Source organism: Heterocephalus glaber, unplaced genomic scaffold (genome assembly GCF_053883595.1).
Source record: "Heterocephalus glaber isolate CG9 unplaced genomic scaffold, H.glaber_assembly_v1.0 deba00000943, whole genome shotgun sequence".
Taxonomy (NCBI): domain Eukaryota; kingdom Metazoa; phylum Chordata; class Mammalia; order Rodentia; family Bathyergidae; genus Heterocephalus; species Heterocephalus glaber.
The window spans coordinates 11168967-11195691 of NW_028258175.1; the positions used below are offsets into that span (position 1 = coordinate 11168967).

Sequence of the window (26725 nt, forward strand, 5' to 3'; positions counted from 1 at the left end):
CTTCAGATGTGGCCATTTGCTTGACTCTTTGGGTCCACCTTGTCCTTGTCAGTGACCAAGGAAAAGCCCAGCACATTGGCACTGCCTTCCCAGTTAATGTCTAACTAAGGAATCTCTTGGTGCCAAAATGTGCAAAACAGAGACCTGTATTTGCAGGCACAGGCATGACCCCCAATGTCAATCATTTGGTGTCTCCAGCTATTAGGGAAAAAAAAGGATAAAGGAAACATTATGCCCAAAGGAGAAAGAAAATTCCCCCCCACCAAGGAAACAATCTCAAGAAACAGACCCAGAGGATAATTGGAGGACAAATTGCTAGCCAGGGGCCGGCGTGTATATATTTGTAAGAAGTGTCCACTTGAGAACGATCCGGCCCTACCCTTCTGGCTTCAGGTAAGGCTGTGTGTAGCTGTCCTCTCCCGGCCCAGTCTCTCCCCTCTCTATTCTTCTGTGGCTCCCACTGTATTTGAGGAAAGTGGGAAGAAAGTGAAGAATTTGGACTTGAGTCAGAGCTGCATTCGAGTCATTCCTCTGCTGATTATCAGCTTTGTGCACTGTAGCAAGTCAGTCTCCCTCACTTTGAACCAAAGCTTTCTAATTAATAGTGGCTACTATTTTTCATGTATTCAGTGACTACTGATTAGACATCAACTGTGTATCAGAGACTGGAATACAGCAATGAACCAAAGTGTTGGTCCTGCTTTGTATGCATTGTCTTAATCAGTTCCAGCGACAGCAGTATATAGTAGGTTACTATCTGCTACAGTGTTTTAAAAATGGTATGTCACAGCTCATGAGTGTGTCATGAAATCATTCCATTTGTGGTTTACAGGTAGAAATTTATTTTCATTAAATAGAATAGGATGTGTCAGCAGGCAATAACACCGTAAGGATAAGGACTGTCTTATACAACTTATATTCCGTGTGTGTATGTATTTGCATACACATGCATGGACAACTGCACTGGATCATGACATAAAGTGTTCCCCATATAGTTTCTGTTAGTCACAAAGGTCTAGAAAATATCGCTCTGGAATACAAGTACTGGAGCACAGGTACTGTTCAGGACTGAGCCTGGCACATCTTGGACACTCAGTCTCTGGAAGCAACAGTCGCCATTTCATAGATGAGAAAACTGAGTCAGTGAATGAAAACACCTTGCCCAATGTCATACCTAGAGACTGGTAACACAGGGCTTTGGATCTGGGGTGCAGGCACAGTTCAGCCCTCTCTCACTTAACCACCACTCTCTTTTGTTGCTGTGGTAAGGGGGTATTACCAGCTCCCACTTAGGGTTAGTTTACCAATTGGGAGAAGTAAGTAATCACTCTAGAAACACCAAGGTGTGTTGCAAATGTCGCACAGGTTAATTGCCTGCTGAGTGGCTTATCTCAAGCCATTTCTGTACACCATGTGAGTTGCATGAAGACACAGACTCGGTTGTATTCATAGTTCTCCTTCACACCCAACTCCCTCTTTGGCACATCGTAGCTGCTCAAAAAGTGTTTGATGAATGAATAAATGGATCCAGGCAAGTTGAAAGTTTCCAGGCAGAGGATTAAGAGTTGTTAAAATCCAAAGTTGCCTCTAATAAGATAGCGAATCTGGAACGCTACCCTATCTTCCTACTTCCTGCTCCAAATAAGAGACTCAGCTTTTCAAAATGTGCCCTGAAACTTGAGGAGAAAGGGATGGGATATGGGTGGGAGTAACTATGTGGCTACCATGGAGAAAACCCCAGCAAAGTCATGGCTGCTGCACTGCACATTTTTTTGTGCAATGCATGCACACAAATGGCCACAGCTGGAGCTGTACGATGTAGAGCCAAAGCATCCTTCCCAACTGTGCGCAGGGTTAGACCATGCACCTTTGTCCCGTCTGTCTCTGTCCACAGGGATTCAGCATCAGAAACAGGGAGGAAGTGCCTGGGCCAACCACCCTTGCCTTTGGACTCTGTGCCCAGGACTGCAAGGAGCTGTGAAGTGCAGAAGGCATGGGGCGGCCGCTGTCTCGGAGCTGGATGCTGGTGGCAGTGGTGGTGGTGACCTCGTGGAGCCTCACAGCTGCAGCCAATGAGCCCTCCTCTGAAGCGAGTAAGCAGCGTGTGTGTGTGTGCGCGTGTGCACGTGTGTGCGTGTGCGCGTGTGCGGGGACTCAAGGCCCCTCGTCAGAGGCAGGTCTTAGCCCTCGCCTTTATTCACACAGTCTTCATTCTACGTCCATTTCTTAGACTACACTGGGCGTGCGACTCACTTGGAGATTTTGCACAAATGTAAATTCTGGCTCAGAAGGTCTGCAGTGGGGCCTGAGACTCTGCATTTCTAACAAGGTCCCAGGTGTCACTGATGCTGTGGTCCTCGGGCCACACATAAGAGGCAAGGAAGGGGCTAGAACAGCTGTCAGGCCCTCTAGCGCTTCCCGGGACAGTCAGGAGCTAGGAGCTGGAACAGGAGATTGAAACCCACCGGGTGGCTCTGGAACATCTCCCCTTTCATCCCGAAGAGGCTGTTCCAGTGGGCTGAGCATTGGTCTTACTCTGCTTAGCACCTCTCCCCGGAGCCCTTGGGGATAGTAAACACCATCGTGGGGCCGTGGTTAAAAGCACACACACTCGAGACCTCTCATCTACATGTGCGCCCTGACACCAGAATGACTTGCCCAATGAGCAAATGACTTCATCCTTTCTGCACTTCAGTTTCTTCCTCTTTAAAATAAGAATAAATAACCAGGTGTGGTAGTGCGTGCCTGTAATCCCAACACAGTGGGAGGCTGAGGCCAGAGGACTGCTACTTCCAGCCCACCCTGGGTAACTTGGCAACTTAGCAAGATTTTATGTCAAAAAGAAACTAATTAATTAATACAGCTGAGAGTGTAGCTCAGTGTGAATGAAGGGCTTGGATTCAATCCCCAGTGGGGCTTTAACAAAAAGGCTGATGATATAGCTCAGAGCAGAAGCCATGGGTTCAACCCCCAGTACCATTAAATACATCATACATACATAAAATTAAATAAGGATGACTGAAAGCTGATCTCAAGGGGCCACTGGGAATTATTTAACAAGATAATGAAATGTGCATCCATCGCTCGGCATTATCACAAATGCTCACTGAACAATAGCTCTCTCTCGCTCTCTTTTTCTTCTGTTATTTTTGTTGCGGAGGATCAAAATACCAGGCCCTGCCAGGTGGACTTGGGGGCCCCTTAGAGACAGGTGACATTGGGTAGGGTCTTGAGGTGGACTCAGCAGGCAGGGGAGATGACCTTGCAGGAGGTATAGGTGTGCAAAGGCTGTGAGCAGGAGACACAGTGCCACAAATCCTAGCTAAGGAATTCTGTGCATTGCTCTCTGGCTGTGGGAATGTGGATATTTTGGAAAGGACACAACTTGAAAGCAATGCTTCCTATAGAAGAAGGAATGGCCGAGGCTTGGATGTTTGGCGGAGGTGGCAGATTGGTTTGGGTGGGAGTCAGCTAGGGAATGAGGCGTAAAGAACATGAGTTCCCTTGGGGGCAGGAGGGCTCTCCGGATGGTCCTTAGTTCAGCCACCCAGGCTTCCTTCTGTCCTCAGGAAGGTGCTCTGAATGTCACAGCAACGCCACCTGCATAGAGGACGGGGTTGTCACCACGTGCTCCTGCCGAGACGGCTTCTCTGGCAACGGGCTCGAGTGCGTGGACGTGGACGAGTGCGCCACCCCAGAGGCGCACAACTGCTCGGTTGGCAGCGGCTGCGTGAACACGCTGGGCTCCTATACGTGTGTGTGCCCCGACGGCTTCCTGCTGACGCCCGGCCTGGGCTGCACCGACGTGGACGAGTGCTCGGAGCCGGGGCTCAGCGGCTGCCACCCGCTGGCCTCCTGTGTCAACCTGGACGGCAACTACTCGTGCGTGTGCCCCGAGGGCTACGCGGGGGACGGCCGGCACTGCGAGTGCTCCCCGGGCTCCTGCGGGCGGGGGCTGGACTGCGTGCCCGCGGGCGAGCACGGGGCGCTGGTGTGCGCGGACCCGTGCCAGGCGTACCGCACCCTGGACCAGTACTGGCGCAGCGCGGAGTACGGCGCCGGCTACTCCTGCGACTCGGACCTGCGCGGCTGGTACCGCTTCGTGGGCCAGGGCGGTGTGCGCATGGCCGACACCTGCGTGCCCGTCCAGCGCTGCAGCACGGCGGCGCCCCTGTGGCTCAACGGCACGCACCCGTCCAATGACGAGGGCATCGTGAGCCGCACGGCCTGCGCGCACTGGAGCGGCCACTGCTGCAGGTGGGACACGCGGGTGCAGCTGAAGGCCTGCGCCGGCGGCTACTACGTCTACAACCTGACGGCTCCCCCCGAGTGCCACCTGGCCTACTGCACAGGTGAGAGAGCCACGCTCCCCACCCCAAGGCCGCATGGCGCCGCTGGGGCCGCGCGCGCCCTTCTTGACTCTCCCTGTGACCCTGCAGATCCCACCTCCGTGGAGGGGACCTGTGAGGAGTGCGGCGTGGACGAGGACTGCATAGCGAATAACGGCAGATGGCACTGCCAGTGCAAACAGGACTCCAACATCACGGGTGGGTGAGGCCAGTGGGCGGGGAGCGGCCCGCGGCCGGGTGGGACCCTGGGTGGGACCCTGGGTGGGACCCTGGGTGGGAGACAGAGGACCTGTCCAGCGGGAGTGCAGAGGGAGGGCCACCAATACCCACGGAACCTGGCAGGAAGCGCCCGGGGCTTCCTTCCGCAGTCGAGCCAAAGCCCTCGGGCGCTGGGCGCCCCCCCCCCCCAGCCTCCTTCCGGAGCCCCCGAGGGCAGTGGGTGCACAGTGGCTGACCCTTGGGCGCCCGAGGCTCCCAGGCCACCCGCCGCTCACACGACCCCCCTCCCCCGCCGGAGCCCCAGGCGAGGCATCTGCCCCTCGGAGCTTCCTTTCCTCCTCCGCACAGTTAGCCAAGCTGCCTGATGTTTTCCTGACTTGATCATGATTGTTGTCACATCCTAGTGGCAACTTTACAGCTTTGCTTTATCTGGGTACTTGCTGTACTGTGATTTTTATTAACTGAGTTTTCTTCACATTGAGCGAGTCCTTTCTCTTAAGTGAATTTGGGGTGCTGATGGTCACTGCCACGTTTGTCTGCAGCAAGTAATATTCATCTTAGGTTAACTGTGAGAACACATGAAAAGAAAGGTATTAAATTCCAACGGTTTGTGATATTTCAATAAAATTATTTAAAAAATAAATACTCAAGATTAAAAATACTTTAATAGTTTAAAAAATTCTAGGTGATTGTTGCAGCCTGTCCCAAATACTGAGCCAGAGGCCTGCTGTTTGCTTAAGAGGGAAATCAAGTTAGGTGTGGTGGCACATGCCTGTAATCACAGCACTCCGGGAGGCTGAGGCAGGGCAATCTCAAGTTGAAGCCCAGCCTGGGTAACTTGGTGAGACCCTGTGCCCCTCAAAAGAGGGAAATTAAAAAGTGTACATTGTTAAAGACATAGGCAGCAAGGGAGAAATGTGTCCTTCATGCACAAAGGAAGGATGGAAAGAATTGCATTTAACTTTCTTTTCTTTACTGGGATTCAGTGCCACACCAGTGAAGGACCCCAAATCATCTTGCATTTTGTGTACAACCCATTCTTGGGGGATACAGAGTGAGGCCACTGGATCCATCTGGTGATGCTGGGACTCCAGTCCCGTGTCCTCATCACTGTGCTGTGGGGACATGATCATGCCAGGGTTGCTCGGAGCTGAGCACTCCCAGCTGGCAGCAGACCCAGCCAGCTCTGCCTGTCTGCTGAGGACACACTGGGCGCAGGAGCTGCCAACGAAGACCCCCACTCCTGCCCTCCCTTGCCTTTCCAGATGTCTCCCTCCTGGAGCGCAGGCTGGAGTGTGGGGCCAGTGACATCAAAGTGTCCCTGAGCAAGTGCCACCTGAAGAACCTGGGCTTCAAGAAGGTCTTCATGTACCTGCGTGACAGCCGCTGCTTCGGCTTCATGGAGAAGGGTGAACGGGACTGGATGTCGGTGGTGACCCCAGCCCAGGATGGTCCCTGTGGGACAGTGTTGACGGTATGTGCTGGCCAGAGTGGGCAGGGCCAGCTAAGCCTCAGGTCCACCCTTACCAGGTGGATGGGTTCTTTAGCCTGGCTGTGCCTCAGTTTCCTCAACTGTAAAATAGAAGAATAGCAGAATCCACTCTAGAGAGACGTTGGGAGGACTGAATGAGTCAGTGTGTCTGAGGTGACCAGGACAGTGGCTGGCACATCGTAAGTGTCCAGTAAGCGTCAGCTTTGAATACGGAGGATTCGAGGTGATGGTTCCTCATTTTACAGATGAGAGAAGTAAGGCTAAACAGCAGCGATTGCTCCAAGCTAGTCAGGGTCAGCACTGGGATGGGAAGCGAGTCTGTTGTTTCCTGAGGTTCTGGGAGGCCGGCTCTGTCCAACTGGCAGAAATCTTCATGTGCAGAGGCCCTTTCTCATGGGAGCCAGAGGGAAGTGTTTGTGAGTGCAGCATAGCTTCCCTTGCCTCCTTTATTCCCCAGAGAGAAAGGAAAGAAGGAAAAGAAAGGAAGAAAGAAATCACTGTTATCTCCCAAGGACAGAGGGTGACATTCCATTCGTGATAACTTGGCGTCTGGATTTCTGGCTTGGAGAGAGGAAGCATCCCATAGTGGAAGGAGCCTGGGTGGCTCAGGTCTCCGTTACTCAGTTCCTGTCAACCTGGGTCATCTCCCTGTCCAGGGATGTGGCACCCTCCTCCTAGGGCACCGCATGGTGGCTAATGCCCTGGTGTAAGAGGAGATTTAGCTCAGGGTCTGGCCTGGGACATGGGCTCCTCAATGGTCACTGCTGCAGCTTTTGCTCACAGAGACTGGGACGGCAGCTGCCGGGTGGCCAGAGACAATTGCTTTGGCTTTAAGGTCCCTACTCAGATTCTCAGGGCCCTTTCTCCGCTCCTCACCCCTCACACAGAGGAACGAAACCCATGCCACCTACAGCAACACCCTCTATCTGGCAAACGAGATGATCATCCGCGACATCAACATCAAGATCAACTTCGAGTGCTCCTACCCCCTGGACATGAAAGTCAGCCTGAAGACCTCCCTGCAGCCCGTAGTCAGGTGCGGCCAACCAGGGCCTCCAGGGCTCCTGGACGGCTCCACCCCACAGCCCATCACCCCTGGGGTCCCCAGTTACCCTGTCAGCTGCCACCCATAGGGAGCTGTGAGTGGGCGCTGGGAGGCACACTGTTTGGTGGCTGAGCCCGCTGAGGGACCCTGGAGCCCAGATTCAAATCTGGGTTCTGCTCTGTCCTAACCATTTGGCTTTGGGAAGGGGATTAGCCCCTCACTGGGTGGCAATCTTATCTGTGAAATGCTGTGAATCAAATATTAGAGGCTGTGGCTTTTCAGATGAGTGGGGGATTGGACTGGAGGGAAGGTGGGGGTCTCAGGCTTGCCTTGCTATGGGTCTTTGGCAAACCATATTTCACGTTTAAACCTCAGTTTCCCTCTGTTTCTGGAATGAAGATGTCTGATTAAAGAGGAATTTACAAGTTATGATGCTTGGAGGTGCATAGTGGAGCAAAGGAGGTGCCTTGTTGGGGTAGGGGGTGTAGGGAAGTTCCACTCCTTTGCATGCTACAGGTTTTATTAGTTTTTTTTTAAAGGATGCTGTTGCTAAATATAGCTGAAAGTCTGAATAGGGGTAGATCATAGGCCAATGATGCTAATGTCAGGAAAAATAATAGCTGTAATAATATCTAGCATTTATTGAGGACTTATTATATGTCAGGCTTGTTAAGCACACGCATCATCTCATTAAAACCTTCCAGTAGCCCTAGCAGATAGAGAGATGATTATTATTTCTATTATACTGATTGGAAAGTGAAGCTCAGAGAAGTTTAGGTAACGTACCCCAAGTTATTAAGTCTAGAAAGTGGCAGAGCTGGGATTCAAACCTTGGGCCCGCCATGACCTGAACTTTGAAGCTTGCTCATGGTTACATGTTCTCACCCAGCCAGACTCAGGGGCAGGTGCCGGGCGCTGGCTGGCTTGGAGGAAGAAGGGTGTGCATCACAGGCCACCGGGCAGTGTGCCACTTGGCCAGGCAGCAATCTGGAGCAATATGGCCATGACTGGGGAGGTACCAGGGAGCAACACAGCTCTCAGCAAATCGGTCTGAGGTTTGAGCTGGAAATCTCACCCCAGCCCAAACTGTTAATCCATTTCTCACCTGTAAAGTGAACTTCAGTGTTGCCGAGCGTCTCTCGTGTCCCTTACTGGGTGACATCTGTCTTCACCATCTGATGAGGCCCACACAAGTGTGGCTGTTTCCAGTGTGGTTAAAAGTAACCCATTTATAAAACCCAGTCTTCTAATGTAGGTGTTGGTAAACCACAACAGAGCCTTGGGACTCAAGTCTGCCTGACTCGTGGTAACTTTCTCCTTTAACCTGACAGAGATTGAGCCTAAGGAAGGAACCTAGTTGACTCCCTAAGAATTTATTCCATCTTGAAAGGGAAGCAAGGGCCCCAGGTGACGCGCTGGACATGTTTTCCAGCTGTGATCTGTGGGCCCAGAACACTTGCACCTCCAGAGCTTATGAGAGTTGCAGAACTTTGAGCCCCACTCCAAACCTACTCATTCAGGACCTGCATTTTCACACAACCCCAAAGCAATAAAAATGCACAGAATTGCAAGGGACTGTCCAGACATGTCAACCAGAAAGGGCAGCCACCCGTGGGTGTTCTCAGCTGGGTCCTCTCACCAGCCCCTCTCTCCTGCAGTTCCCTGAACATCAGCGTGGGTGGAACGGGCCTGTTCACTGTGCGGATGGCACTTTTCCAGAGCCCTGCCTACACACAGCCCTACCAAGGCCCCTCAGTGACACTGTCCACCGAGGCCTTTCTCTACGTGGGCACCGTGCTGGATGGAGGTGACCTGTCCCGCTTTGCACTGCTGATGACCAACTGCTATGCCACACCCAGTGGCAATGCCACAGACCCCACGAAATACTTCATTATCCAGGACAGGTAAGGCAGTGGTTCCTGTGGGGGAGCCTATGGAGGGAACCTGGGGTCTTTGAACTTGGAGGGAAGAGTTCATCTCCCTATTCATGACCATCTAGCTGAAATTTAGCATTCCCTCTTATTTACAAGCATAAGTCACAGATGGGTTAGCAGGGCATGTAAAACTGTTTTGCTTCTCAAAACATCTTAGTTACTGTAGTATTAAAATTTCTACTTCCAGCACTGCCTCCCAAGCACAAGGTCCTGAGTTCGATCCCCGGTACCACACAAACACACACAAAATTTCCACAAGATCTTATTATTTAATGCATTATCAAATATGTATATTTGCAAGTATATTTTACATCTAATCTATGCAAATATATAAAATATATATATCAAATGTTTTAATCTTTTAAAAGGTACTTCAATTTAATTGGTTTCCTATGTAATCTTTAAAATATTTTATTGTGTGCATTGAAAAACATTATATTTGAAGAAGGACGGATGTACAAGGGCCAAGAGGGCCCATGACTCACTCGGAAGATGTGAGAAACTTTATGGAAGGGCAGAGCCAGAGGAGCAGACAGACTGGCACCCTGCCGGGAGGAGGGAGGGGTGGGCATAGTCAGCCAAGGACCAGGTGGGACTGGGAGGACATCGCTGCCCTCCCTTTCTATCAAGAGGCATTCAACAGTCGTGACCCACACTGTGCAAAGTACGTTTTCATTCATAAATCGAGCAGCTGTCATGGAGGCCGGCTGTGTGCCCGATTCTGTGGCTATTGACTAAACCCTCTTCCCCCATACAGTTTATATTCTGAAGGGGAGATTGGCCATTAAAGGGAAATGAAATGCACAGTATGTTAGTGACAAAGGGACTATGGAAAAACAAAGCAGGAGAAGGAAAAGGACATTTGCAGTTTCAATAGAGAAAGCATCCTTGACAGCTGTGACCTGTCCATTCCAGTTTCAGATCTAGAAGGGAGTTTCCGATCCTTGAAGGGAAATTCTCACCCGGGTGCAATCAGATGTTCAAACCTTTCTGTTATGTGGCATCTCCTTTTGCAAGAAAAAAGGAAGCAGAAGTCTGTGTGAGGCCTTTTGCAATTAACCACTTCTAACTAAAATTTAATCACATTTTCTTGTTTGCCATGTGGTCTTTTGTATGGTCATGTTCTATTTATGGCAACTGATACTGGCCATGGGATTTCCATTTGTGGTCATGCTCTAAAGACTCTTCTAGAAAATAAATGCATTTCAGTAAAAAATGTAAGTGGATTTAGGGAAAAAGAAAAAGTAAATAATAATTCAGATGCTAGGGTGCATGGCAAACATTCATCAAGGTGGTATCTCCATAAGGCAAAAAGAACTGGAACTTGGAAAACGTTGACCTGACCTCGGATGAGATATCGCAGAGCTCTGGATGCAGTTCTTGGCTTTGCCGTGTCTTTGTTCTGAGATGCAAATTAGCCGATCTCTCTGGATATTAATTTCCTCAGATGTGATAGATGATACTCTGCAGGAAGTTTTAAACTTGTTTTCACTGAGTATAAAAGTACAGCATGCCTGTTGGGGAAAAATTGGAAAGTTTGGAAAAAGAAGCAGGAAGCAATTCAGGGGTGGGTGTGCATATTGGTCCAGGAGTGTAAGAAAGATGGACTGAGGACCACCAGCCTACGAGGGGGTCAGAGCTTCTGTCACCCCTACTGTCACCTCTTGTGTAAAAAGGAGAAGAGAGTGGCTATGAGGGACCTGGATGCCCTGCTTGGGCCGGGTGCTTGGGCCACCCGCAACTGTGTTGGCTCTCTCTGTCTGCCTTTTGGGAGGATTAACCTCAGGGACTTTATATTGCTGATCAGTTTGCCCTTTTGGGGTGAGACCTGAATTATGGAGGGCACAGGGCAGAGGGTGAACGCCATCCTGGAAGTTCCTTTCAAAGAGAGGCTAAATGTCAATGGCAAGAACTGAGAAAGGAGCAAAAGGTGTGAAGTAGCAGAGGGGGCACCGGGGGCCAAGTTTGCCCCCTGGGTCCCTGTGCACGCGTGTAAGTGCATCACTATTTTGAGGATGTCTTCATGTGTCCCAGTGCCTTGTGTATGTGTGCAGATGGGCACACACACTTCCGTTTGGTCAATAGCATTCAGTTCTTTGGGGTTTCCACTGTGGTAACAGGCACATTGTAGACAGCACATACCCACAGCTAGTGAGTCTAGAATGCCATTTCCCGGGGAATCGCAAAGTGACTATTGGACAGTTTCAGTTCTGTGGTAGTGACTATTTTTGTTTTAACATTAACTATAGATAGCACCTATTAGGGGCTGCATCCTGTTCTCAGCACCTTGAAAAATTAACTAACTTAATCTTCATAAATATCTTTTGATGTGGGCCACGGAAGACGTGAAGACTGAGAAACAGAGAGACCGAGCGTGTCGAGGCCATACAGACCGTCGGTGATAGTGTGATGCTCTGAAGTCTGACTCCAGAGTCTTGGCCTAACCAACTGCATTCTGTGACCTAACCTGTCCCTCACCAGATGTCCGAGCACTTCAGACTCAACCATTCAAGTGGTGGAGAACGGGGAATCCCCTCAGGGCCGATTTTCCGTCCAGATGTTCCGGTTCACTGGCAACTATGACCTTGTCTACCTGCACTGTGAAGTGTATCTGTGCGACCTCGTGAATGAGAAGTGCAAGCCTGTGAGTCTCCCCTTCAGCCTGCTGGCCCTGCCCCTCTCCTGTAGCCACAGGCTAAGGGTCTACAAGAAAACAATCATTTCTGCTGTGCTTTCCTTTTGCAGCTCAGGCACAGCAGGAGCAGTACGATGGGGTGGATGTAGCCAGACCGGAGCCCTGGGACATCAGGGTCAGGGATTGTATGCCCAGCTGGCCGATAGCCTTCCTGGCTTATCTGCAAGCTTATCTTCGAATTGCAGGAACATGTGTGCACCTCGGTGTTTTAGCGTTTTAATGCGTCACAGGAACTCTGCAAGCACGTTAATAATACACGTATAAGGAAGTTAGAAAACTGGCCCCAAATTCTAAGCAGGGAGAGATTGTAAGCAGAGATTCCAAGTGGCTTGTCTGCGATCCTAACAGATGGAAGAGCTGGGACCTGATCTTCTAACTCTTCCCTGCCCTCCGCCCTCCGCCCTCAGCCGAGGCAGGAGAAGGAGGAGTACAGCCCCCTCCCCAGCCAGGATCTTTCAGCCTCCCTCCCCCTCCCGACAGAAGGCTTTCTCTGTCACCCCTCCCTGCAGAGCTGCACTGGGGCCAGACTCCGAAGTGGGGGCTTCATAGACCAATCCCGTGTCCTCAACTTGGGTCCCATCACGCGCAGAGGTAAGAGAGCTGCTCTGGCTCAATGCTCCCCGCAGGGAGTGCTGGCGGGAGAGGGGAGAGTGACAGAGCTGCACTTTAGGGTCTCACTGGGGACTAAAGAACTGGGCGCAGGTGAATTCCCATCCATTCATTTGTTGCACAGATGTGTTTTCTGTGCCCATTGCACACCAGAACTGGTACTGGTGGTTGGAGATCTTGCGACCAGCAGAGGCACGTGGAGTTCACAGATCAGTGGGGGAGATGTTTTCAAATAATCCTGCCTAGCCAGCAACGAAAATGTCAGAGGCTCTGATGACAAGGGAACCAGACCTGGTCTGGGGGGTTGGGGAAAAATTTGGCGGAGATTTGGAAAGTAAAAGTGGCATCAACCAAGAGCGGACAGGAAAGGGGGAGCAGCGGGAGGGAATCCCAGGCAGATGGTATAGCAAGGGCAAAGGGCCTGTGGTAGGAGGGGCCCAGCCTGCTGGGGGACTGAGGGAAGGCCAGGCAGTCTGGAAGTAGTGTGGGGTGGCTGACGGTGAGGTGAAGCCAGACAGTGCGAGCCTCTGGCCCTTGCTAAGGTCTTCAGCCTTTTTGCTGAAAGCACTAGGGAGGCCCTGATGGCTCCAAAGCACAGGAGGGGCGTGATCAGATTTGGGCTTCAGCAAGATCCCTCTGCCTGCAAGAAGGATAGAGGGAAGGGTACTGGCTCCGGCTTCCTGCCAGCTTTGTGCCTTCCCTTTTCACGGGTCCTTCTGTTTCCCCCCAAAGGTGTCCAGGCCACAGTCTCGAGGGCCGCTTCCAGCAGCTTGGGTAAGTTCAGGCCTTTTCTGCACAGGGACCTGCTCCAGAGCACTGCTCTGTCTCAGCCCGCAGCGTACTGAAGGGCTGGCCTGGCTGGGGCGAACTCAAAAGAGGCGGTTTGTCTGTGGTGATGTCCGGGCCTGGGGCTCTACCTGTGTGCTCTACTCGCATCCCCTCAGACGCCTTTTTCAGAATTTGCTCAACAGGTGACAAATATTTGTTGAGGTCCATTAAGTGCCAAAAACCACGCTTAGTTCAGGGTGAGCACATCAGGCAAACAAGAAACTTGGTTTCTCTGACTCTTGTCTTCTCAAACCACAAAGAGCAGGAACTGGTGACATTTTTATGGCCTGTGATTTTTCACAGCTCCTAAACTGTCTGAAATTCCATGCAACCGTTGCCTTTCTTGGCTCCTGGCGCCCAGATCCAGGGGATTGTTACACCATCCTGGAGTTTGTCCTGAGCTGGTTCAGTCAAGACAAGTGAGCTCACAACTAGAGAGTAATGATATTCCTAAGACGCTGGCCCTCTGTGAATATCCCCCAGGGTCTCTACGGATGGTTGAATAGGTTGGACACTGCACAAGAGTGCCCTAGTGCTCAGTGCCAGAGGAGAGACTGCCTTTTTCAAAGTAGTCCACCTCGGAGGTCACTTTTTTCTATTTTTCCACTTGAAGGGGGCATCTTTTTCTCACTGGTCTTCAGAGCAGGTGAAGAATCAGGTTTCCTTTTCTAGGACGAGCCCAGAGAGGTGTCCTTGCTAATTGGTCAGGATATAGGAGGCACCTGATGTTAATTTGCACAAAAGCACACCCCTGCTAGCGCTGGCCCTATAATTGCTCTTCTTTCAGGGCTCCTGAAGATCTGGCTGCCTGTGCTTCTCTCGGTGACCTTGACCGTGACATTTCAGTGATCAGTGGTGTGAAGCCCTGTGCTGGGTGGCTCCCCGCTCACTTCCTGCCGGCCAGGAGGGGAGGTGCCGGGGAGTGCTGGCCCTTCATCAGCCTGCTCTTCTTTTCTGCCCCTGAATCCCTGCTCTGGGCAGACAGTCTGTCCCATTCAATACTGCTCGCTCCCCAGATGGGACTTGCGACTTGCCTGCACCTGGGGCTCCGTCTCCTTAGGGTTGTGGTAAAATGATAATTAAAGAAAACATACAGCCTTTGAAGTCATTCGCTGAGTCAACACCAATTTACTGAGCATTTACTAGATGTAGACACTGTCTCTGGCGCAGAGGATCCCCAGCGGGGGAAAAGCAGCCCCTTGGAGAGTAGACAGTAGGCTCAGAGAAACAAGTTCAGCCCAGGTTCCACTCTGTGTCCTTAGAGAAGATTCACGATGTCTGAGCTTCATCCATCTGCCCTTTTCACTCATCCACCCATTCACTTATCCACCCATTCAGTGATTCAAGAATGTGCTGGGCTACTACATGTACCAGGCCCTGTGCCTAAAGCTAAAGACATAGCAGGGAACATAACACAGTGAGCAGGTCACCCACAATGCCCGCCCTCCTGTGAGGCAGAAATGCTGGCCTTGTCCAGCAGGAACGGAGGGTTTAACAGGTGGTTGGCTGTTTCTGCCCAGTGGAGACAACAGTGATGCCCTCCAAGGGGTCATTCAGTTTTTCAGAAATATTTTCGAGGACTTCGTAGGTGCAGGCCCTGTGCTAGGTTCAGGGAACTCCTGGCGGGTAAGATGGACCCAGTTCAGCCTTCACCAGTCTCCCAATCTTAGACGTGATAAGATAGAAGCACGGCCATGGCAGACACCTGGCACAGCCTCAGGCCCCTCCCTCCAGCGTCAGATGTCTCCTTCCCTATGTGGAGCTGCAGATCTCTTGCCAGGACCGAAGCAACCGTGGAGAGGAGACCCAGGCTCCCAGTGGTGGGAGGCTTCACCAGCAGGAGTGGGGCCCAGGACACCCTCATCTCCCAAGGGTCTCCGCACCTTCTTGCCAAGTGGGCAGAAAGACACCGGTGCCCATGGGAACTCTGTGCCCTGGCCCAGCTGCTTCCCCGGACTCTAGCGGGGGCCTTTCCAGCAGAGTCAAGGCCTGTGGGAACCCAGGGGAGCACACAAGTGTGTTCCTGCGAGGGAGGGCCGCGGGATGGCATGTGTAATGATACGGGACCTCTTATCACACGCAGACTTGCACCAAGGGTGCGTGCAGCTGTCTTTCCGTAGGCCCACACTCTCACGCCAGAGTGAGGTCAGTTGGGCGCCCCTGCCACGTTTGCATTCAGCTGTACTTTGACTCAGGTACAGCAGAACACCGGGGAAAAATCAGAGCCAAGCAAAATAAAAACAAGGGCCAGAAACAAGAGGCGAGGCAAAGAAAATTCATTCTTTTGTCCCCTTTTCCTAGTATTTTCCTTTCCTTTCTGATTTCTATCAGTTAGTTATTCAGCTCATATAGCCAATAAATATTTGGGTCATAAATTCAAAGCCAGTCACTTTATAGGTACCAAGGAAACATCAAGCAATCAAAACAGAGCCCTTGCTGGTAAGGGACTTACATATGAAAGGGCATACATTTAAACAATAACTACGTGAGATGTGGTAGATGCTGGCAGGTACTATGGAGGAAGAAAAAAAGAAAGAGAGGGCGCTATAGCAGAGGGGGTTTTATTTTATATAGAATGAACAGATGAGGTCTCTCTGATAAGCTGAAGCTGAGAGAAGTAAAGGAGTGACCTGGGGATATCCAGAAGGCAAAAGGGAAAAGCAAGTGCAAAGGCCCCGAGGCAGGGTTTTGGGTCTTTCCCCCAAGGCTGACCAACCCTTGGGCAGTCATGTGTTTGGGGCATTACTCACCGGAGAGAGCCTGGAGCATGCATCTTGTGCAAGTGTATTCATTTATTTAACAAGTACTTTCATGGTGCTGGTTACAGCAGCACAGATAGGAGAATCTATGTTCACAAAGATCTCACAGCTTCACAGGGAGACAGATGATTTGCCAGGGAACTAAGTGTGAGTGGAATCAGGTCCCAGAGGCCTAGAGCAGAGGAGCGGAGCAGGTGTCAGCCTGTGGAGCCGGGAAAGGCTTCCTGGAAGAGGTGTTAAGTAAGAAAAGGCTGGGGGCACTGGGTGCCCAGGGCAGGGGGACAGCAGAGACAAAGGTGGGGGCGGGGGTCAGAGAGCCACATGATGTCTGTGGCCGAGGAAATGCAGCAGAGAAGCACAGGTGAGGGGAACCGTCATCGGGGTCAGATCCCAAGGACCACAGAGTGCTGAGAATGGAGGATAACGCGGAGACGGTGCTGTGGATCTGCCTGCAAGGCATACCGCAGAGACAAAGCCGATCAAAACGAGAGCAGAGAGACCCGTGACACAGCTGCTAAAGTCACTGCCATTGGAGACAGCGGCCCGACTTCGGAGGGTGAAGTCCAGGTGCAGAGGAAGGAGAGGTTCAAGAAACACTGGAAATGTGGAAAGTCAAGATTCGGAGCTTACTGGAAATGTGGGGTGGGGGACAAAGGAAAGAGCAGGCTCGAGGTGCTTCTGACTGCAGTAGGTGACCAGCATGGTGAGGGGGACGTCTGGAGACGGACAAATTCAGGCCTACACCAGTGGGTGGACCTGAAGTTCAGGAGAGGAGACCCAGCCCCGGGAGCAGGCTGGAAACACACCAGCCTGCAGATGGGACTTGAAAACATCCCAGCCTGACACCTCCCAGGGGGCCATAGGAATGGACAAGAAAAATGGGACCTACCGGGCAGCTGGAGGAAGAGCATCCTATGGTGACAGCAGGGATTTCCAGATAGGCATAGAAGACTTTTTAAAAGGGAAGACATCAGGGTACCCAGAAGCAGCAGCAAAGAAATCCAGTGACAAGGGATAGGAATCAGTGACCACTGAACTTGCCTATGAAATGACCTAAGAGGGAGGTTTTAGCCACAGGGTTTATATCAGAATGGAGAAGTCGGAAGAGGGGGAAGGAGCTGGATTAGAATACAGAAGGATGCTTGGGCCAGCAGGTCCCCACCCCAACTGCCCCAGGCTCCGGGAACTGGCACTCTACTCTGTTTCTATGAGACCCATGTTTTTAGGTTCCACACACAAATGAGATCATGTGGTAATTTGTCTTTTCTTGCCTGGCTTAGTTCATCCATTTTCTCAAGTGACAGAATTTCTTTCCTCTTCAAGGGTGAATAGTACTCCACGGTGTGCATACACCACACGCTCTTTGTCCTTCATCTGCTGATGGTCACTCAGGTCATCTTCACCCCCTGGCTATTCTGAAGTGTGCTACAATAAATGTAGGGGTCCTGACATCTCTTCGACACACTGATTTCACATCCTTTGGATGCATACCCAGAAGTGGGATGGCTGGATCACGTGACAGTTCTATTTTTAGTTTTTAGAGGCACTTTCATACTATTTACCATAATAGCTGGATTAATTTACATTTCTACTGACAGTATGTAAAAATTTCTTATTCTCCATCCTCATCAATATTTCTTTTGTCTTTGCTAAGAGCTGTTCCAACCAGGGTAAGGTAAAAATCTCATTGTTAGTCAAAGGAGATATAATCAATTACAATTACATGGGAGAAATAAATTTAAACATATCTGTTGAACAGTGACTATAGTAAATGACAATGTATTGTTTTCTTGAAAAATTTAAAAAGCAATTTTAGAGTACCAAAACAAAAACAGTTCTTTAATTTTTATCAAAGAAGTAAAAAGTCAGTAATATTGTTACAGCTTCTGAAAAAACTGGTAAAATTGAAAAGCAGAAAAATACCCTTCAGCCATTTATGTATTTGCTTCTTTTATTAAGAGAGAAAAATATCTTTGCGATTTCACTAAAAGAGCATCTACTAATACAAAGAAGTAGATTTGAAGTCTTAATTTTCCATCTTATTGGTGAATTCCTCTTTGATCTTCCTATGCAGAAAGACTAAAGTCACCTTACACATCAGCTAAACCATTTTCTTTTTCACCCCTCCATAAAGAAATTGCAATGAAAAAATTTTTTTTCATGTACTTCTATATAGCTAATTGGCAGGCCAGAAAATTATATTAACTTATTTTAGTTTTACACCAATAAAACATACATTGAAAACTCAAAAAGTAAATAATAAAGCTCATGGATGGTATATAGCCTCGGTACCAAAATGGGTAACTATGGAAAGGCTTGCATTTCCTCATGAGCTAGGTCTAACCACCCCAAGATGTGGAAACTTCAAGTTGAACATGATAAAATCACACAATGTTACCTTTCAATTGAAATAATTAAATACAGTAAATCTTTAAAAGAAGAGCAGAAGGGGAGGGCACATCATAAATTGCATGGGGACCGAGGGTGGCTGGGGATATAGCTCAGTGATCCAGCACTTTTCTGGCATGCAAGTGGCCCTGAATTTGGTCCCCAGCACTGCCAAGACGAGGCATAAGAGGAGGAGGAGGAGGGGAATGAAGGAGGGCAGAGAGAAGTGAGGCAAATATTTATACATTAATAGGAGAAGGACCAAAGTCAGGTGCTGTGGTCTTGGTTTTTTTTTGAAGTAGGATGCAGGAATCTGCCAAGAACGATGAGGTGAGGGGTGATGCTTGCTGCAGACATGGTTGGCGAGGGTGAGAAAGTACGGAGTGACCTTTGGGGGACGCAGAGTATCTGGCCAAAGGGAGCGAGGTAGTGGGCTATATCGTGGGTCCAGTTCCCGTAAATTCCACCTTTGGGGGATTTTCCCCATCTGCACCAGGAGCAGCATCTTTTCTTTCTCCAGATTAACATTTTGTTATAAGGTGTTAGGGAACAGTGTCCAAGATCACCCACGCTCCTCCTGTCCAGGAGCCTTGGCTCCCTAAAGAATCCTGGAGCAACAGAGAAAAGGTGGGGGTGATCCGTCCTGTAAAAGCACTGACTCTTATTAGTCCATGATTTCCAGTGTGCTGTGGAAGCCTGGTGCAAGCCTGGAGTGTAAAGATCCAAGGTCCTCTCCAGCCCCTTCTCTGTTCCGTGCCTTCCCATCTCCGTAGCAGCCCGCATGTCGGAGGAGATGAGGGAAGCTGTGTTGATTCTGTCCAGAAGCCTTGTGTGTTCTTTTCCATTCTGTGAGTCACTGTGACAAATTGCCCATTCCAGGCTCTCTTGGCATTAAATATCTGAAATGGAGTGGAATGAAGGGGTCAGGGATTGGAAATACCCCCTCCTTATTTTTTTCCCTTGCTCTCTCGAGCCCAGAGCTGCTGGAAGCAGAAGTGTTCCAAGGTAACTAGCTAGGAGCATAAGGTACATTGGAAATCCATTGTGCAAACAAGAGACTGTTTTGATTTCTCTCCACTTTCCTTTGGGTATTAACTTCCTTCTCATTGGTGTTTGGTTTCTGGGAATAAATGTGGCACCAGCTTCATGGGTTTATTTTAAGGATTAAAGAAGTAAGGCTATGGGAAGTAATGGTTGCAGAGAGCTTGACAGTGCAGCGTAGTCAGCATTCAGTACATATTGCAGTTGTTTATAGCGAAGCATTTGTATGAAGGAGAGACTTGTTTATATTGTGGGAGAAAGAGCAAAGGGACCTTTTTTTTCACCGTCCCTTGCGGGAAATCACTTATCTCACCTACACCCAAGGCTGATGTGTGGCTGGGAAACTAACGACAGTCCTACCTGAGCACCAATCCTGGGGAGCCACATGGGTGGGAGACAGCAATAAAAGAGTCCGCAGCAGGCTGCCTTCCCATAGTCAGCTGGAGGAAGAGGAAGGTTCTGGATTCTCACCCTAAGGTAAGTCCTGCAAGCTTTCGCTGAATCCTGGGGAATTCGCTCTCTTGACCCACTACAAGTGCTAAGGTTGTTTGTGTCTGGGAACTTTCAGAATCCCAGCAAGGAACTTGGACCTTAGCCATTGTCGAGTGCTCTTGAAATCTCTCTATGTCCAGAGCAACCATAATTCCAGCCACCAGCTGTCTGCTGTCAGCCTGCAGATGTCCCCTTCGCCCTTCCTACCAGAAAGATGGATGTCCATCTGGTGCCAGATCTTCTATAATTACAGACCTGTGCTCCCAACCCTGCCCTCTCAGAGTATATCCACGATATCCTTTCCAGAAACAGAGTCTTCAGTGGAAGTCTTTTGGGGAGCGAGAAGTCATCCCGAGCACTGCTGTCTTGAGAGTTTCTCAGAAGAGGACATGCCATCTGAGTGCTGGCAGGGTTTTCAAAACTCTTTCTTTTCTGCCTACCCACTCATTTATTTATCCATTCATTCTTCACATCTTTACTAGGCAGCTCTTGTATGCTGGATTCTGGGCTAAGAGCAAGGAGCACAGGCCTCAGTGTGATGTGGTCCCACCCTTATGGAAATCTATGCATGTAGAGGACAGTTTGGGAGCTCTTAGAAGGACCTGACACATAAAACAGAAGCGGGAAATCATTACTTTTGTCTGTAGGCATTCACAGGCTCTCTGTCATTCATCTCTAGGCAGCTTCTACTTTGATCTGAACGGGGACCATCCTGAGACCACCTCTAGGGACATTCTGCAAGACTGGCAGCACTTGGCTTCCTATCAACTTCATCCCCTTGTGAAATTCCCTACTCCTGTTATCTCATCCCATTTCTGCAAGTCACACCTTCTTTGAAACTATTTATCGCTCCATGAAGGAAGGCTATGGCCTTATGCTATGGCTCTCAGCAAGCTGTGTAACTTCCAGCACAATGCTTGCACATGGGAGAGGTGCCGTACAATAGGTGTGAACTGATGTGAGCTCCTGTCTTATCCCTGCACACTTGCCTTGACCTATATGGGCCTTTCTTCTCCTGCAGCTGCACGGACAGTCTGCACACTGTGGAGTGACCTGTGTGCCTCGCCTTACCAGAAGGATGGTGGTCTCTCACCTCCTGTGGCTGACCTTAGCCTCTTGCATTCTGGCCCTGGCATCGGCTGTACAGCAAGGTGAGTGCTCACCTGGCATCACAGGTGGCTAGCAGGACCTAGGGAGTGAGCAGGGCAGCCCAGAAACAGCAGTTTGGGCCAGTGAAAAGAAAGGCAAGTCTAAAGCAATGACCTGGAGTTGGTGGTCAAGGGGAACTTGACAAGAGAAAAGGGAATCAAGTCACATTGCTCCAGAGCCAAACGGGTAAGTTGCCTGAAAGGGAAGAGAGAGGCACCAGTCAGCACAACCCCTGTGCCTGGGGGTGATCAGAGCTGGGATGGGAGAAAATGAGGAAATAAATCATCCATCGCCTTGTGCTGGCAAATTCTTTCTGTTATCACTTTGCTCATCTGCTAGACTTAGTGACATCTCTGGTCTCTTTCTGATCTAATAGAACAATTTCTGATTGCTGATCTTTTTTTTTTTTCTTAAAAGATTGCAGGGGATGTGAGATATGATAAGGTAGAGATGTAAGGAAGGGATGAAGGGTAAGACCAGCTGCTGGCCAGGGTGGCTCTAAATTTAGCTCTGTGCCTGCTGGCTCCACACCATGGCAGATGACTAGCTCTCCTGAGGCTCCTCAGCCCATCTCTACACCAATCAGGCAATTTAAATATTTGTAGAAAGGGTCTCAGGTTTCAAAATAGGGTGCAATTTCAGCCTTGTGGAGGGAGCACTGGGAGAACTCAGCTCAGGGTCTCTGATGGGAAAACACAGAGAACGCAGGAAATGATCCAAGAATAACAAGAACAGTGGTTCCCTTAAGATACGCATGAGAAAAGCTCGACTATCTTTTCTTCTAAGAAGCTCCTCTGACAGGAATCGTGATAACCCGAAACAACAATATTTTAAGACATACGCTACTTTGCTTCATTTATACTACTAGTTTCTTTCTGTTCATTGAAAAAACGTTTTGTCCTTTTATTTGTTAGTTTCTTCTTTGTAAGAAGTCTTTTTCTGTAGCTGAGCAACTTTTGGCCACTCTTTTAAGATCCTGGTACACAGTATGATAACTATTATCATTTGCTAATTATTTTGTTATGAAATTTTGTTTTATTTTTCATAAACATAACAAGAGTGTTTTTATATTTTCTTTATTACTACTAATAAATATTGTGCTACATTAAAATAAGAAAAAGGAGACAATGCTAAAAAAACAAATGTGAGCCCGTGTTTGTTCTTTCTCTGTCATGCAATCACGTGCAATCAGGGCACTCAGCAGACTGGAACCAGAGACAGAACAAGCTCGACTCAGGTGCGGGACTTGGCATTTTACAGAAATCATCTCATTTCCTCCTCTAACAACCCTTTAAACTTTTATTTCCCGAGTGGAGCATATGCATCCCAAGATGGCTCTGGCAGTGCCTGGCAGATTCTTTAAAAATCTTTAATGTTGGGGCCGGGGATTTAGCTCAGTGGTTACGCCGCCTGCCTCGAAAGCACAAGGTACCAACTTAGGTCCCTGGTACCAAAAAAAAAAAGTTTAATGTTTGTATATTTATTTTCATGTATATTAAAAATGCAATTCATTCACTGTGTCTTAGATATCATTCCTTTAGATGTAACTAATTTTTACAGAAAATCATTTAAAGGAACCTTGCAGGCCAGGGATTTAGCTCAGTGGTTTCATTGCCTGCTGCACAAGCGCAGGGATCCGAGTTTGATCCCCGGCACCAAAAAAAAAAAAATTAAAGGAACCTTGCAAGTACATACCAGGACAGGCAGACACGGGTATAGCAACATTATGATCCACGCTGTGGGAACTAAGTTTGGGAACCATCAGCTTGAAAGAGCCTCAGGAAAGCTCAAACCCCTGCCAACATGAGGCCCCATGAAGGTGTGGAGCTGGATTTAAAGCCACTCTGACCAACAACTGGTTGTACTTTTCATTATATCTCTACCTTATCATATATCACATCCCCTGGAACTTAAAAAGAAAAAGGAAGATCAGTAATAAGAACTGGTCTTATAAGATCAATGGTTCTCAATTGAAAGTAATTTTTCTCCCCAAGGAGAACATTTGACAATGGAACAACTTCAGGGGTGCTATTGGCACCTCGCTGATAGAGGGCAGAAAGTTTCTCTAATGCACAGGACAGGACAGCCCCACAATGAAGAATGATCCAACCAACCTATCAGTAGTGCCAAGGTTGAGAAGTCTTAAACCAGACTTCTCCGATATGGAAAAATGTCTATGCTATATTAAATAAAAATGCAAATGGGAAAAAAGTTGGACAGCACTAAACTGGGTCTTATTTCTACAAAATAATTATTAATTTATATGCATGAGAAGAAACTAAAAGCTGTACAACAATTTTATGAATATCTTGGGGGATATGATGGGCTCACAGCAACTTTAATTTCGGCATTTGTGCTGCTGAAGTGGGCACGATGACAAATTTCATTTTTACTGTATTCATTTTAATATTTGAGGTTTTCCCCTCCAGTGAGTCTGCATTACAATTATGAGAAAAACAAATATTGGTCAAGCAGGGCTTCCTGGGCAGCCCCATAGGAAGCTCGCTGTCACTCTAGGTGGGGAGTGGAGGTTTGTTCAGGCCAGGGGCCCAAATGTCCTTAATGGCCATAAAATACCACACAAAATTCTCCCCGATTATTCTGATCCCAAGGTGATGATGTTTGATGTTTCATTCACAGACTGTGTGCTTCTTGGCCTCCTTAGGGCCCTTAGCACATAAAAAGGACAGTGTAAGGGGGACTTAAAATCTTGTGCCCTCTGGAGTTGCTGAGTAAACCCAAGCATGCTCTGTCTGTCCGGCTCACAGGTTACACAAGTCCCAGAGAAATCAGTTCCTATTCGCAAGACCTGGCCTGCGGAGATCCTGGAACCCCAGAGGCCGACATTTGTTTTGACCCCTGCCAGAATCACACCGTCCTGGACGAGCCCTCCCGTAGCATCGAGAACACAGTCGTGAGCAACAAGGTCTGTGATGTGGACTTGCGTGGCTGGTACCGCTTTGTGGGTGAAGGAGGAGTGCGGATGTCTGAGAGCTGCGTCCCAATGCGCCGATGCCAGGCCGATGCTCCCATGTGGCTCAACGGGACCCACCCCTTCCTTGGGGATGGGATCGTTCAGCACACTGCTTGTGCCCACTGGAGTGAAAGCTGCTGTCTCTGGAGCACCAACGTGCTGGTGAAGGCCTGCCCGGGTGGGTACCATGTGTACAGGCTGGAGTCCACCCCGACGTGCACTTTGAGATACTGCACAGGTGAGCAGCACCTGCGGGCCGGGCAAGGCATGGGGTGCCCGGGGCTCACAGAGCGAGGAGAGCTGGGGAAGAGGAGACCAGGCAGCTACAGCAGCTTCCTCTCGGCTCTTGCCAGCACTTGCCCGGTGGGAGTATATCCCGACAGTTACCAGCCCTTCCAACATTTTGAGTCAAGCCAGAAATTATGATTCAAGAGTAAAATCTGATTTGTGCATACTGCGCATCAAGACTTCAGACTCATTCAGATTTCGTTTTCACTTGAGCACGTCAATGTACCTCTCAGAGCCTCAGCTTTCTGATCAGTTTCTGAGAAACTGGATAATAGCATACTAACAGCCAATGCATAGAGTTCACAACACACCTTACTGCTATCCTAAGCACATGAAGTGTATTAACACATTGATTCCTCCCAGAAACTGCATTAAATAAGTGCTGTAGAGTTACCCAGATTAGGGGTCTGGGAAACTGAGAGGTTAAATAGCTCTCCCAATATCACAGAGCTGCAATTTGAACCCAAGCATGCTACCCCTGGCATGAATGAGCTCAGCTACCATGCTGCCCTGTCTCACATTGTCACCATGAGGAATGAGCTAACATATGGAAAGTAACAGTGCCTACCTAGCCTACAGTAAGTGATTTGATAGCAGTTTTAGCTTCCTAATCACACCACTGGGATGAGAGTCAGGAAATCCACTAAGTATCTCACATGGTTAGCTAGACTCTAGCACCCTGCTGGAATGAGGGGTTGGACTTGGGGAGCCTCAGATCTACCCTGCCCTGCTCTGCATGCTGACCCTTTCCCACCATGCTCCGTCTCCTAGACCCTTCCACCGTGCAGAACAGGTGTGAGGACACCTGCCGCCCAGAAGAGGAGTGCCGTATGGAAGATGGCATCTGGGGCTGTTTCTGCAGACAGAACCTCAACAGCTCTGGTGAGCAGCTCCCAGGGCTGGTGGTTGCTGTCCTGAGTGGGCAGGGAAGGAGGAGGGACCTTTGGAGGGTCAGGAGAAGGTATGGCTCAAAGTCAGGGGTATGCAGCTGAGGTTGGGGGAAGCTGTGGGTTCTCCTGAATTCTTGCTTCAAGGCCAAGGGGTTTGTAAGGATGAGAGGGCAGGGCTGGAACAACTTTCCGGATCATATCCTCAGGAACCAGTTCTGGCAAGGGCAAGTTTGACCCAGGAGGGACAAGGGTACTGAAGATGAGAATTCTACAAGTAGGAGCTATACAAATATCTAGAGAAAAATGTCTAGAGCCTTCATGTTTGGCATATGGGCAGATGCCTGGGGCAGAACTCAGATAGGAGATGCTCAAGAAATATTTGTAGAATGAATGAACAAATGAAGAATGCAGTAGCTCTGAACTTGGTCAGATGTGCTGGCTTCACAGAGGAGAGTGTATCTAGCTTTGATGATAGTTTGGAATACAGGACCATTTTGCTTCTCCAAAGATCCCAATCCTCAAAGGGAACTCAGCCAAGTCTGCACACAAGATGCTTGGAAATCTTGCACTAGCGGTCTTGGCCAGGCTGAGTGTGAATCCCACATGGGTCTCAGGATCCTTCTAGCCTACCCAGCCTCCTGTTGGGCATGGTGGCTTGCGCACTACTTCTGGATCTCTGTCCATCCTACCAAGCTCCCTCTTGGCTTTCCAGATGTTCACAGTTTGCAGCCTCAGCTGGATTGTGGGGCCAGTGAGATCAAGGTGAATCTGGACAAATGTTTGCTGGAAAGCCTGGGTTTGGGGGAGGAGGTGTTGGCCTACCTGAGTGACTGGAACTGCAGCAGCGTCCTGCAAAGAGAAGATGGCAACTGGTTATCTGTGATCAGCCCTGTCCAAGATAGTGCCTGCGGGAACATTCTTGAGGTAAGTCAGTGGGTCTCAGGCTGATGGGACCCAGCTTAGTAACTGTGAGATTTAGGGCAAGTCATTTACCCTCTCTAAGCCCCCAAGCTTATGTGGGGTCCACATCTTGGTCCACATAAAAAGCTTAGGGCAGGCGGACACTTGCACTTAGCCAATGTAAGCCATGATTATGATTATTTTAATCAAGGCTGGTATGGGAAGGGTACACTGATGATCACACATGTTGGTCCCTGACTCTCCGGCGGGGTTAGTCATTTATTGTTCTAGTTTTTAGTCCAGGACCCCCATGCCCCTTCCCATAAAGTGTCAGTGCCACAGGAAGAGGAAAAAGAGGCCCCTTTGCCTCCTTGAGATCCGAAGGCAGGGTAGCTACATGGCTGATAACACCAACACTGGAATCAGTCAGATCTGAGTTTGGGACAGACATACACACAACCACATAGATTATATGTAGTATTGTTTTTATGCCAAAGAAAAATGGAACCCATGCCATCTACAAAAACACCCTCTCCTTGGCCAACAATTTCATCATCAGAGACGTGCTCGTCAACATCAACTTCCAGTGTGCCTACCCACTGGACATGAAGGTCAGCCTCCAAACTGCACTTCAGCCCATTGTAAGGTACGGTACTGACCCTTGCCCTTTGAC

General features: G+C 49.3%; 2 protein-coding genes across 3 annotated transcripts in view; both read left to right on the plus strand.

The window, feature by feature from the left end:
- Window positions 1–191: 191 nt before the first annotated feature.
- Window positions 192–14279, plus strand: Umod (uromodulin). Of its 2 annotated transcripts, XM_004855833.4 has the most exons (11): window positions 192–393; window positions 1895–2093; window positions 3570–4352; window positions 4440–4547; window positions 5834–6042; window positions 6948–7096; window positions 8764–9009; window positions 11521–11683; window positions 12244–12325; window positions 13076–13117; window positions 13959–14279. In XM_004855833.4, the coding sequence occupies exons 2-11, from the start codon at window positions 1994–1996 to the stop codon at window positions 14018–14020; spliced, it is 1944 nt and encodes a 647-aa protein (XP_004855890.2). In that variant the 5' UTR covers window positions 192–393; window positions 1895–1993; the 3' UTR covers window positions 14021–14279. The 2 variants fall into 2 exon arrangements, with proteins under 2 accessions (XP_004855890.2, XP_087065285.1); XM_087209159.1 differs by lacking the exon at window positions 192–393 and having other exon boundaries at window positions 1854–2093.
- A 191-nt stretch (window positions 14280–14470) lies between these two features.
- Gp2 (glycoprotein 2) overlaps window positions 14471–26725 on the plus strand; it is a 34195-nt gene continuing 21940 nt past the window's right edge. Inside the window, exons 1-6 of the mRNA XM_004855827.4 lie at window positions 14471–19836; window positions 20873–21002; window positions 23769–24212; window positions 25034–25144; window positions 25865–26076; window positions 26550–26698. Of these exons, the coding sequence (XP_004855884.2) occupies window positions 20930–21002; window positions 23769–24212; window positions 25034–25144; window positions 25865–26076; window positions 26550–26698 (989 nt within the window). The 5' untranslated portion in view covers window positions 14471–19836; window positions 20873–20929. The remainder of the gene's footprint in view (window positions 19837–20872; window positions 21003–23768; window positions 24213–25033; window positions 25145–25864; window positions 26077–26549; window positions 26699–26725) is intronic.